The sequence below is a fragment of the Anguilla anguilla genome, chromosome 18, assembly GCF_013347855.1.
Source record: "Anguilla anguilla isolate fAngAng1 chromosome 18, fAngAng1.pri, whole genome shotgun sequence".
Lineage (NCBI taxonomy): Eukaryota > Metazoa > Chordata > Actinopteri > Anguilliformes > Anguillidae > Anguilla > Anguilla anguilla.
The window spans coordinates 23,733,788-23,746,818 of NC_049218.1; the positions used below are offsets into that span (position 1 = coordinate 23,733,788).

General features: G+C 43.7%; 1 protein-coding gene across 8 annotated transcripts in view; it reads right to left on the reverse strand.

The window, feature by feature from the left end:
* khdrbs2 (KH domain containing, RNA binding, signal transduction associated 2) overlaps nt 1-8,839 on the reverse strand; it is a 146,227-nt gene extending 137,388 nt beyond the window's left edge. For 2 of the 8 annotated variants that reach the window (XM_035399772.1, XM_035399773.1), the window contains exon 1: nt 8,071-8,836. In XM_035399772.1, coding sequence (XP_035255663.1) covers nt 8,071-8,161 — 91 coding nt within the window. In that variant the 5' untranslated portion in view covers nt 8,162-8,836. Of the gene's footprint in view, nt 1-8,070 lie in introns of all 8 variants that reach the window. The other 6 variants (XM_035399775.1, XM_035399777.1, XM_035399770.1 and 3 more) reach the window with 5 other exon arrangements.
* Between the last annotated feature and the right edge of the window lie 4,192 nt (nt 8,840-13,031).

Below are 13,031 nucleotides of genomic sequence, written 5' to 3' on the forward strand. Positions count from 1 at the left end.
GCCCAGTAAATCTAATCGTTATTACATTTAGTACTGTGTGACTAATGCTGGCTATACAGAATACTGTATTCAGTTAGCTAACGTCAGCTTACCACCCAGTCATATAAAGTTGTACACAGTCATACAATGATTTACAACAGCGAAGGGAAAACTGACCTAGTGTTAGCGATGTTACAAGAGGTGTGAGGCTGAATCAGACGCTGGGGTGGAAATGAATGTCAATGACACTGACAGTGCGAGGAGAGTGACAATGAGCCAGAGATACAGAGGCTGTCTTTCGGCTAGCGACAGCAGTTCTGTGTACAACTGTCGCAGGCAGTGCCACTAGTGTTACAACACGAGTCTGTTACTAGTGTTAACTTGCCTCGTATCTTACTGCAATATCCTGTTAGCCAATACTCTCAAATAGGCCTATATTATCTGTGCAAACACAATGGAAAATTTGTTTCATATTAATTTCAATTTATTCAAATCAATTAAATCACTTTAAATCAATACTTTGAGTGAAATTATTGACCGGTTTCTTTCGTAAGGTAATTAGCTGTGTAATAAGCAGGCTAAGCTAGGCTGATCCACTCCGAGGTGGTCGGCTATCGAGAAATAGTGAGCTTCGCAGAGGCACCTCGCAGATGTTCTTCGCCTCCGTCCTAGGTCATTATTTCTTGATCGCGGACCACCCATAGACTGTGGACAAAATATTGGCCAAGTCACTGTGACGTCACCCATTGACTCTCCATGGGTTTGGCGAAAAACGCTTTGAAGCCTGGGAAGTGTGGTTCCTGGGCGCCGCCATTTTGTACAAATTGGAGCCAGAGACTGCGCAGTGGGGAAGAAGGGGGGACCCTGATATGGGCATTAAGTTTGGTCATCCACTAAGCATGTGAGATACAGTGACTCAGCAGTGACACAAACTGTCCCTGTTTTGTCCAGCAGATATTACAGTCTTGTCCAAATAACGCTATAACTTGTCAAATCGGCACATGGGGAGACATTAGACAATCAAAAAACACCAGTTCCAACTACATTTTCTTGTAGATTAAATATTATTGATTTATTTGGCATATTTTGACCGCATTGTTGCCACTGACTTACAGTGAAATGGGTGGCTGAAACACCAGTCGCACTGGCGCTAGTGAGCAACATTTCTCAACAAGACCAGGAAGTGAACTTCAAACACAGCTCGGTTTTGGCCGCTGGTGACCACCTCGTAGTGGATTATCCTTTACATACATAACTAGGCTACATTATTCACCCACAGCCTACAGGCTACATTTTTGGTTCCGATTTTTGAACTGCACTTGTTTTTCACCATGCAAAACATTCTGCATTCTCAAGCTTGCAGTGCATTTCGAACCCGAGAACCTATAGGCCCTACCTTTCAATTAATGGAATAGATTCTCTGGCCATACGTCTGAGTTTTCTATAAAAATCCGTTCGCGCCGGTGACACTTATGAGCCATTTATATTCCCTCCCTGCCTCTTGCCGAGGCTCAGGGGGCCGCACGGAAGGAATTCAATCCTGCAGGACTCCACTTTAAAAGTGCTCTCCGACAGAGGCAGGGGGAAATTATTCAGAAAATTCATTTCCCACCCGCAGCCCCCTCTTTTTTTTGCGCGAGAAGCGCTCGCGAGAACAAAGCAGCCCGCCGCGCCTTTTTTTTTTTTTTTCCCCGACACGTTCTACGGTTCCGGGGAGAAAGTCTCACGGCGGAGGCCGTCTGAGTTTTCGCTTTTCGCTAGCTGAGAGACCCCGATGGCCGGGGGGCGTGACACCGCCTCGCTCGCCGTGCGCTCTCGCGGTCCGCGCGGGAACGACGCCCTCCGAAAAAGCCCTCCGAGTAAATTATGCACGATCCGTCTCTGCCAGGAAAATAATTCGAAGCACTCAGGGGTTCGGGTCAGCACCTGCGCTGGTGAAACTCGTTTCTATAACATATGCTATATGCGGCGTTTAAATAATACATTATGCATGCTGGCAATCAAATAAATGTTTATACTTTGCCCTCTTCTGGTCACGAGGTTGTTAAAAATAAGTGCTCCTCTGTGCGGGCCTGTGCAGACAGATTCGCTCTGATGCAGCCGGATAATAAGACTAATTAAGCGGCAGATTGCTCGGGTGAGAGAGAGGGTAAGACCCATAGTCACCTCATCTCCAAAACAGAACGGGGGGGGGGGGGGGGGGGGGAAGATCGCACAGGATGTTCACGATTTCCCCGGGCGACCTTCCGGTTCCATAACTTACAGGAAAACAAAGAGAATAAAAATAACTCTGGGCTGTAGTACTTACCTGGGCATTAGTTCGGGAGCAGAGGGAAATAAGTCGGAGAGCTGAACAGATTAAAAGGCTTGTATCAACACAGCCCATCACTTTCCGTAATATGAGTTTTATTGTGCCCAATGCTATAAAACTTAAACTAGGAGAAAGGTTGTGAATAAATAGCAAAATGCCTTCCAAAACACATGCAAATGTATTAATTAATTCTGTCTTCTCATTTAACAAGTGTCCTGCACCTGAATAAGAGGCCATATGGGGATTTTTCAAACCAAAAATAAACCCCCAAAATTGCAGGAGCTTATTCTGAGTTAATTAAATTATTCACCTCATACTCCTCAGTGATGATGTTGCTGTGATTTCTGACATTCACACGAGGAAAATATACAAAGTTTCTTAAATGTCAATGAATTCGTGAATATGGCTGTCCTTACTTGGCTGCGAGTGCCCATTTTGCACAAATGTATGTGCATTTTCATGCCTTTTTAACACATTATTTTTCATTTTAAATCAATCAGGAAGGCAGATCCACCTCCCCCCGTTCTTGTAAGCCTTGAGACTTGTATCTTGACGGTGGCACTTTGTCCACGTTTCCAGCCCTTGTGGTGTGAAATGTCATTTGCTTTGGTTGAAAGCACCTACTAAATTACATTGTAAATTGTACATTTTCTGTATGTTTTTAAAACTGAATGCGATGCATACTTCTGAGTCTCAAGCAACCTGTTCAATAACTTCCCCAACACATCAGCCTAGCACACTCAACCACAGGTCCTGTACTGTAACCTAATTATTTCCGTTAGCTTTACTATTATTGTAAATTGCACAGTAACTACCTTACATACCAGATTGCACTAGCTGACTCTGACAAGGTTCATGGTGCCAAATATTCTCTGTCAGTAGTATGTCAGCCACTATGAATAATTCAGCCAAAGGTGCAGTGTCAAATGTATAAAACATGACATTACTGGCATTTAGCAGGCACTCCTATCCGGGGCGACACAATGTCTTTTTACATAGCGTTAACATTGCATCCATTTATACAGCTGGATATACACTGAAGCAATGCAGGTTAAGTGCCTTGCTCAAGGGCACACTGGCAGTGTCCTACATGGCCTGTTTGTCACTGCGTGTCATACACACAGAACTTCTTCTGTGGGAAATACAAAGCCAGAGACCCAGCCCTGTCCAGCGCAGTGCTCCTACTTCAGATTAGTGGTGCATCTCCAAAGAGGAGTTAGGACTGCAGAATGAAACCCCAGAGGTTAGAGGCGGTACTCGGGATGGCGGTGTCCTGGCAGAGGCGTACATCTTCTTAAAGAGCGGCCCGGTATCCGCCGGGCCCTCCGAGCTCAGTGGAGGAGAGCGCGGGTTTTCTGGGAGCCGGTGATTATGCGAGTGGGGAGGGCCCGGGGAAGATTAATAAGGAGACAGCGGGGTGTAAATCAGGCCTGGCGGGGGGGCCAGCGACCCCCGTGTTTCCCAGGGGCCGGGTTACCTGTCCCCCGCTCAGCGGGACGCCGGTCTCCACCGCTCAATGACAAATGAAACAAACAAAACAAAAAAAAAATCCGCGATACACAAACAAGCCGAAGGGGAAAGCGGGTAAAGCTGACTGCCCCCATTAGTTACCGCATGGATTTCCTTTACGCGGCTCTGCAGCATATCATGTATATGTGTGTGTGTGCGTGTGCGTGTGTGTGCGCGCATGTGCATGTGTGTGCGTGCGCATGTGTGTGTGTGTGACTGTGTGTGCGTGCTTATGTGTGCATGTGTGTGTGTGCATGTGTATTTGTGTGCATGTGTGTATGTGTGTGTGTATCTACGTGTATGTGCATGTGTACGTGTGTGCGTGTTTGCATGTGCGTACGTGTGTGTGTGTACGTGTGTGTGCATATGTGTGCGTGTGAATGTGTGCAGATGTATGCGCGCATGTGTGTGTGCGCATGCGTGTGAATGTGTGTGCATGCGCATGCGTGGACGCTTGCGTGTGTGCGTGTATATGTGCGCGCATGCGTGTGCGCGTGTGTGCATGTCTGTGTATGCGTGCGTGTGTGCTTCTGTTATACATGCATATTCCATATTACCTGTAGTGATGTAATGTCAAGGCTTCTTTTCCCGTCTGCAATTAAATTAATTTTGATTGGAACCCTGCGGATTGCTGATTAGCCTCTTTGTGGTGTCTCTCCCATTAACGTGGAAATCCAGATACGATCTGGATCGGTGCATACGATTACAGCTTGCAAATTATTTAAAGAAATTAATAGAAAACGAGCGATTGGCCACACCTGAATTCCCCCCCCCCCCTTTTCCCTCTCCAGGCATCTGGAATGGGCAGAACATCGCATCCTTTCATTCTCTTTCTTCACATGCCTCCCAGGTACTCAGTCCTGGTGCTCATTTTGCACTCTTTTCTTTTTTTGTGTGGTCCTGGCACATTATTAATTTACGGAGCTATACTGCAGCGAAGTCTGAAGAGCAGGAACACAGGGGTGTACCTTATACCCCCCCCCCCGTCTCACCCGGATTGGGGTTTTACGAAAGCTACGCTAACATGAGGCACACAGTTCTGCTCCTGTCTGAATCCTGTTTGAATTATGTGCACATACACCCTTCTTTCTCACCCTGTCACTACACATAACGGAAAGAACAACAACTTTTGTGGCCATTTTTTTCCCCAACCACAGTGGCCCAGGGCATGATAATGCCATATGATATAACCTTCCAATGCTTTTGTTGTTATTATTATTATTATTATTATTATTATTATTATTATTAATATTATTGTTATTGTTATTATTATTATGTAGATTCCCTTATCCAGTTCACATGAAAAAACGACAGAAAATTCAATTCATGCTGAGTACAGCCAGGGAAATACTTTTCAGCTGCAGGAAAAGTGGGGACACAATCACACCACATTACTCTCAAACACCTGCATCTTTTACTAATTCCTGAGCACAAAAACCAGAACCTTGGCCTCAGCGCTAATTCTGAACAAAATAATTATTTCGTCCTCCAAAAGAATTTCCTCCAGCAGCACAAGTTCCATTGGTGTTAACGAGAAACAATTTGCATTAATCAAATATCAAAACAACATTAAAAAATTGTACCGTTACACCGTTGTACCTTCCGCATTTCGTGAACCAGTACGGGTGTCCCTGACGTTCTGTTCACGCTAAGTACATTTTCAGTGTGTGAACATGATTTTTTTTTTTGTTCTTCCTTAATTGTTGCAGATGTGAAGCAGCAGGAATGGTGTGGATTCTGTAGTTGGCAGCACATGGCTAAATGCCCTGAGTGGTACTGGCCCACAAACCCATTCAGCTTCACTTAACTAGCCCCCTTTGGGTCAGCGAATTTCAGGGTAAAATGTCCAGAGACAAGTCAACTCTTAGCAGATTACATTTGGTCCCACTCTGGAATGCGGGTCTAAATGTTAAGAGTTGAATTAACACTGGATGTTTCACTGTGTACATCGGTTTCGAATGGCTTAGTCCCATGATTTTAAATGAGGATAGCCTATATTGTAATTGCAGACGTACGTGATGTCTGCTACTGCCCGGAGACATCCAACAGCCATTCACAAATTAGCTTCCCCTAAAGCACTCTGTCCCGGCAGACTTTCATGAAGCCAAATCAAGAATATGAATCTGGCATAAAGACACAGCTGAAGGGATGGAGTGGCTTACAGGACAAAAGATTTTGAAAGACCGAGTAAGTGGGTTTAGATCAACCCCATGGCAACTGCTTGCGTTCATGTGACCTTACAGCAAAGGCTCAGAATTGGGAAGAGTAAATAAGTTAAGGAGGAGTTGCTGGTTTTGTGTTTTGCTAGGTGTGGGTAATTGGAGATATTTGTCCTCAATTCATTCAAATCGTCCGAAACAGAAGGCAAGAATTAGATGAACGTATTTTTGATGGTGTACGTCAGCCCTTCACTAACGAACTTTTCTCACCAACACAAGGAGGGTGACAAATGTTTCATGATCATTTAAAGGACATGGGCTAACCTTTACATGAATCAGCATTTGAACGAACATTTTACCGGCATAACTGAAAAAATGATAACGGCTATGCAATATATGGTCTCAAATATCTAAAAGACAGATATTGTTCGTGGTTTTTTTTAATGGATGTAAATTTCTGTGCGAACCGCAGCTGAGGTGTTGAACCTAACGCTGCGAGTACAGGTTAAATCATCCGTGGGCGCCGCGTAACGCAGATCTACCGGACCTGGAGGCTCATCGGTTGAGCTATACAGACCGCATCTCTGATTTGACTCCTCGGTTTCGCTGGGAAAAGCCTTGGGCTCAGTAGCACGACGGAGAGGATGTACAAGCTATTTGTGGACTTGTAGGTGTGTTCCGTTCACCTTTCCGAGAAGATACAGTCGCCCACGGCTAGCCCAAACGCTTCGTCATCCAGATATTATGAAGATGCGTGCTGCTCAGAGTAACTTCAGTTCAAGGTCTCTTCGGCACTCCAGTTATGTTTAAAATAACTGTTTGGTTTCTTATGAGAACACGATGACAATATTTTCGAAGTAGTGAAGAGATCACTGTTGAGTCTACGAGGTAGTCTAGTTCATAGTGGAATGTTTGGTTTGCTTGCTTGGTATGTTTGTATCTACGCTTGTATTTATGCTTTAACATTTCGATTTTGTTGAGCAATCCAGGAAGATTTATTTATTTGGAATATAGGCCTATTTCACTGGTGATTTATGGGAAATGGGTGTGACAGATATATTTTTCATTGGCTTCACGTGGTTTACCATGACTTTCCCTTTGTAGTTTTGAAAAGTACCTCAGTGGTGAATTGCTATCCTCATTATAATTATGGTTGCCTTTGCGTTCAAAAGTATCTGAATTAGTTGCAGAGAGAAAAAAGAATCAGTACTGATGTAACGTTGTTTGTTTGAATTGAATGGGTTTTGCCCTTGATACGCACAGACCAACTGATGTTTTGGTTGGAAAAGGGAGACAAAATATGTGGAATATTATTTCTATTACGCACCAAATTCATTGGGAGGAAAGGTATAATTAAGTGTGATCAAAAATGTGCTTACGTATCGATGAGCAGAATGGCGTTTTAATCCGGTGGGTAATACACTTACTACACTTATTGTTAATAATAATAATTAATATTATTATTATTATTATTATTTTATTTTTGAGAATCTACACCGTTGACGTTGCGTGTTGTGCACAGCATTGCCTACAGCGCATTTACAGGCATGATCCATTCGATATTCCCGGTTTTGAGCCACCCGATATCTGTAATGTAAGAATCTTCAACGAAATTAATGAAATTGGCAGAGAAACTATATTAAAATTACATTTCGTTGCTTTCCAAGTTTCTTTGAGCACCTGCCACATTCGCTCTACAGTCATTCTCGAAAAGACCGGCGGGGACCGCGGGAAAGTGTCCTGCGTTACTTGTTACGAGGAACTGACAACAACGGAGACACCTTCGAGTCTCAAACTGCCGGGGTGCGTACGCATACAATGCTAGACAGTGGTCACAGTAGTTCCATGTATCCTTCGATTTATTACAAATATAGCCTTTTGTCCGAGATTGTTTCGTCTGTCCCCATCCGTCTCACCCATGTGCAAATAGAAAAAAAGAACAAGTAGCACGAAGCAACGGAGCCACTTATTTCACAGGGAGAAAAGGCAGACTATGCATTTTAGCTGCATCTTTTCCGCTGAAACGCACTGGCGTCGCAGGTGACTAACAACACGCTATATAAAACGACCTGGGGATTGTAAGCATGCCAAACTAGCATGATTGCACCTTACCTTCAGCCAAAAGGCGCATTGCATGAACAAACGAAGGGTCCAGGCTATCTTTCTCGGCCATCAGCTCCGGCAAGTATTTGTCTTGATCCATTTCAGGTCTCCTCTCCTGTTCACCGCTCGTGCAGGTGAGACGAAAAAAAGTGGTGGATCTCGGAATATGAGCCTCGGTCTCCGCTCGGTTATCTGAACAGCCACTGCGAGAAAAGCCGTAACGAATCTCACCAAACGCGCGCTGCACTGTTATGTGGAAGAATTCAGAGCCTGAAGCCCATCTCTCGAGCTCAGTCGCGAGTCTCTCCTACAGCAGTTCCCACCTTAGCTACCGAGGCGCTGCGTGGTGCCTGCCCGCCCCCTCATCATGATTGGTCGCAGCCCATCACAGACAGTTCGCAAACCGCAAATGGTCCCCTACCCGCTAAAATAACGAGATTGACGCTGAATATTTTCCACCTCTCGGTTGCTGTCCGTGGTGCTGAATGTTATTTACACGTGGGGAACGAAATGATGAAGCTAGAACTCCAAGGCTAATGAAGTAAGAGAGCGCGTACACGAACCACCCCGTTAAAACCAAACAGGCCAGCGATTCCAATGTTACATTTTCCAGTAATTCGATTCCAATATATTGTATTACTATTATATGTATTTCGTTATAATAAGATGAAATATTATGGATCGAATATTGGTCATTTCCGAATAATTAATCACTAATGGCAACAGCTCTCCCGTAAACCTTGCTTAACGTTTGTTCAGTAACCATGTATAACAACAAAAACTGTACAGCAGATTGGAATAAGAGTCGCTGAAACCCACATTCCCGGGCCGAGAAGGGCACGAGCTCTCCTGAAGTTGCACGGAAGCGCAAAGAAAACGGTTAAGCCATTCACCAGGAAAATCACCTAAAATAGTATATAAAAACATGCAGAAAAATGACTCTTGTTTAATCGTACTGTTTGTAAGCACCTTCTCGCCGTGTTTAGTTACAGTGGTGATCCGTACGGATAAGGCTACAGTGATTTATTTATATCCCCGTTGCCAAAAGGCAGGGCGTAGCGTTTGTGCTACGATCGCAGCTTTTAGAGACACATGCAACGTGAAGGTTTAACCACGTGAACTGTATTTTGAAATATGCGTAATTAATATGCATCTGAGTTGCGCTTGCTGAATATCAAAGCCACCGAATCCCTGCTAAATGACCCAGGCTTAAGAAGGAAGAGGGGGGAGGTTTATTAGGATCTGAGTGAGCTTGAGACGCGGAGGCAGCTCAGGTTGGCATGAGGATGAATGCTAATCAATAGATTTGTTGCATGCCTCGATTTGCCAAGATGGATTAAACCGTAGCGACAGCCAAGGCGAGATGCATCCGCAGCACGCGGACAGCTTGCCCCTAATTAATGACTGAATGGATTACAGACCTGTTGGCAAACATCTGCAGTCCCAGTGTCACATGAAATGACTGCGCGCTGAGAGATAATCGTATTACATTGACTTGCATATATATTGTTTCGTGTATTTGCTTCCAGTATTGATCGTTTATGCAAGGAAGTCTAATAGCGACCGCGGAGTAGTAGACCATTGTTAAATGTCAGTGACAGTTTGACCTAGTGTTTTAACTCTTTTAAGTGCGTCGGGTGTATTTCCATGCCGTTTGAAATACAGGGATGTTTAATAACTATTCTTGAACAATCGTTTAAACTGAAAATTAAATCAACTAACGTTTTCAATATGTTTAAAAGGAAATTACCTACAATATAAATTACGTAATAAAAACAGAACTCCTAGTCCTATCACATCCCACCTCAATCCTGTCACAGACAAGAAAAAAGTAGAACTATATTTCATCTCATTAAACTACTTTCACGAGAACAACGTGTCTGTTCACATTTTGGTTTCATATCGAACACCTAACACATCCTGCACCGTACCACAGGCCTACCGTCTAACAGCCAAAACTACCCGGCACTCCTAATCAGTTGGAGGCTTTCCCGGGTAGTTTCCTCGACTCTTCCTCGCTTCATGCGCTCCCTACTCCGAATGAGACCTGCCTGCTCCGCTCTAATTCGGGACACCTTGCAAGATGTTTTCGCAACCAATGCATTTTTTGGGGAGCTCAAGGAAGTTTCAACTGACACAGAGGGAAAAGAACCGAGACTGAAAACAGGAAATGTGTACGGCCACGAAGCATTCTCAGGGCTTGTCTCACGTTGTAGTCTGTCTTGATTAGAGACGTGCATTCCGTGTTCGTGACAGCTTCTTTGACGTTTGATATCACAGTTGCACCGAGAAAACAGCTGGCCAGATGGATAGGGAGTTAAATGATGTATTGCACCTCACAAATATGTTGGTGTAGTTGTGGAATAGTGAAATAACATAACATTTTTACATAATCATCACATTTACTTTAAACTCATTTGGCAGGTGCTCTTATCCAGAGCCATGAACAGTTAGGGTTCTGATGTTAGTAACTTACTAACATCAGTTACTCTCAGGAACACTTGCATGTCTTGATTAATTGTAACATAACATTAAAAGACCTATTCTCAAATTTGAAGATATAGTGCATGTTGTCATGTGAAACAAAATCACCTCTGTGATCAAATTTCCGTACAGATGCATATTACTTGATTATTTTCTGCTTAATTGAGATGGTATGTTATAATAATGACTACCTCTTCCCCAAAATTTCTGCACAATTTCTGATGAATGAATTGTAGATGCTATGTTCTGATAATGAACATTCTTCATTGAGCCTTTGTGAATACATGTGCATTTTGATTGGCATAATTATATTTGTCAATGGATAACAAGCTATAACAACGCTGGATTTAGCAGGTCCATGACTGTAACACTATACAGTACGGTCAGCTCCTTGATTAACTGAATCAGTGACTGAGACACATAACTGAATAATCATGATAAACGTATGATTAACAAAAACAACCAAGCTGTCCTCAAGTTGTTTTACTTATCTGATAAGGATAGTACCATTGGATTCTGTCAGTTATCAGATGGTTTAAGCATTGCAAGTTCACATTAGCTACAACACTATCAGTCGAAAAGCACAACACGTTAAAAAAAGTCCATATTTAATATGAGATCATTCTTGTTCAGCTCCTCCATTTGGCTCCAGAGGCATTCACAGATGCCCCCCCCATCCCCTCCCCCCCTCACACCACCACCCCACCCCAATCCCTTGTGCCTTTGCCTGTGAGTGTCATTCTCATATAACACCAACAGCGATTAAGTCACTTTTTTTTCCTTGGCAGCCATTCGCCATCACTGTTTTAAATTTTTAAAAAAGTGGTGTTACTGGAAACTGATACAAATAAACCTCAAAATAAGACGAAGATGCTCACATCCATGGGCGATGTAGTCATGAACTTTTGCGACTGTGAAAAGCGAGATCTCAACTCTGCAGAGGCAACATGCGGAGAGGTGCGAAATGGGTCCCCCGCGTTTGATTAGAATTTGATTGGACGGTTAAAGGCATCACGCTGTAGCGCATGGACGAGCCTCGGATAAAATCCGGGCCGTGCTGACTGGGGCCGGTAGGTACATAGGGCAATGCGCAGTTGCCGATTGCGTCGCCCAGCATACTGGGAGGGTTCTGTCGGTTTGGGGTCCGCGTTTCATCACTCTTCAGCGCCCCCTGCTGGACCCCCACTAGCCTGTAGTCAGCTGGTGAACCCATGTGTTTTGGAGGAGAACTGTGATTGTCGAAACTCTCCCAAATCGGAAATGGGGTTTGTGCACGAACTAGGCTGTGGTTGTAGATTCAACATCCCAAATTAGGTTGGAAATTGGACATATGCTGCCCCACATTGGGCACCAAATTGTTATTTAAAAAAAGAAAAAAATTGATTGATGGTGGGATGTTTCATGTAAATCGTCCTGCCCTACATTCATTTTTTAATTAATACAAAAAATGTACAAATTAGCACACACTGGATTAATTTCATGACGAATCCAGAACCATTTCACAATGAAGTGACCTTTTCCTTTAAAACAACTTGACATTTTGGTCTGAATTACTTTATTGTACAACTGTGTTACAGTTCGCTGTTTCTGTTCAGGGAAATATAATTTTCTCTTAAAACGGTTTATTAGTTTACGATAGAATCCAAGAGTTTGTCTGAGTAAAAATGTGCTTTACCTGCTGTCTCTTTAAAATAAAATAATCCCTGACTGACGTCCTGGTATTTTAAACCAGATATGGAAGGCTACGACTCACTCTCATCATCTCATTGGCTGAATGTAGAGTAGGTAATATAGCCAAAGTCATCATCCAAGTGCCGAGCTGCTTGTGTAATCTCATCATATAAAAAATGCAAGAGCCACTTGTGGTCTGTGCGTGTAACAGACAGTATATGCACTCAGGCTCTGGTGGGTCAATGACAGCCCTCTCCACAGAATTCTCTTCATCTCTGCGAGTAGGATCAGTGTCTGTTCAGTAGCATCATGTGACCTCAACATTAAAAAAAAGAAAAAAAGCCGGTCCTTAAACTTGACCTGACCAGCCATTATGGAAAGTGTTTTTTAGGTTTATTCTCCAGTTATAGTATTTCATTTGCAGTCTTTTATTGGCAACCGTGTTAGGTTCTCATCTTCAGAAATGAGCAGATGGAGTGATGGAGGGGTTAGATGTATGCCTCTGTTCTATCGATTCATCAAAACCGAAGCTGCTTCCAAGCCGGGCTGCGGGGGAAAACAATCTACATCTCTCGCGCAATATGATCAGCCGTCAAATTATCACGCACACCGCCTCCTGGCGCTTTTCCGTCTAAGAGCAGAAATGTGCTCGACCTCAAAAGCCTGACCAGGCATCGAGAGAGCGGGGAGAGCCTTCGCCTCTGTCGGGAGTCAGGTCCCTCGGATTTCATCCGAGCCAAACGTGGTGCAACAACAATCAATATCACCAATCTCAGAGGTTTTCTTTTTCAGATAATAAACTCGCCCTTGCCGAT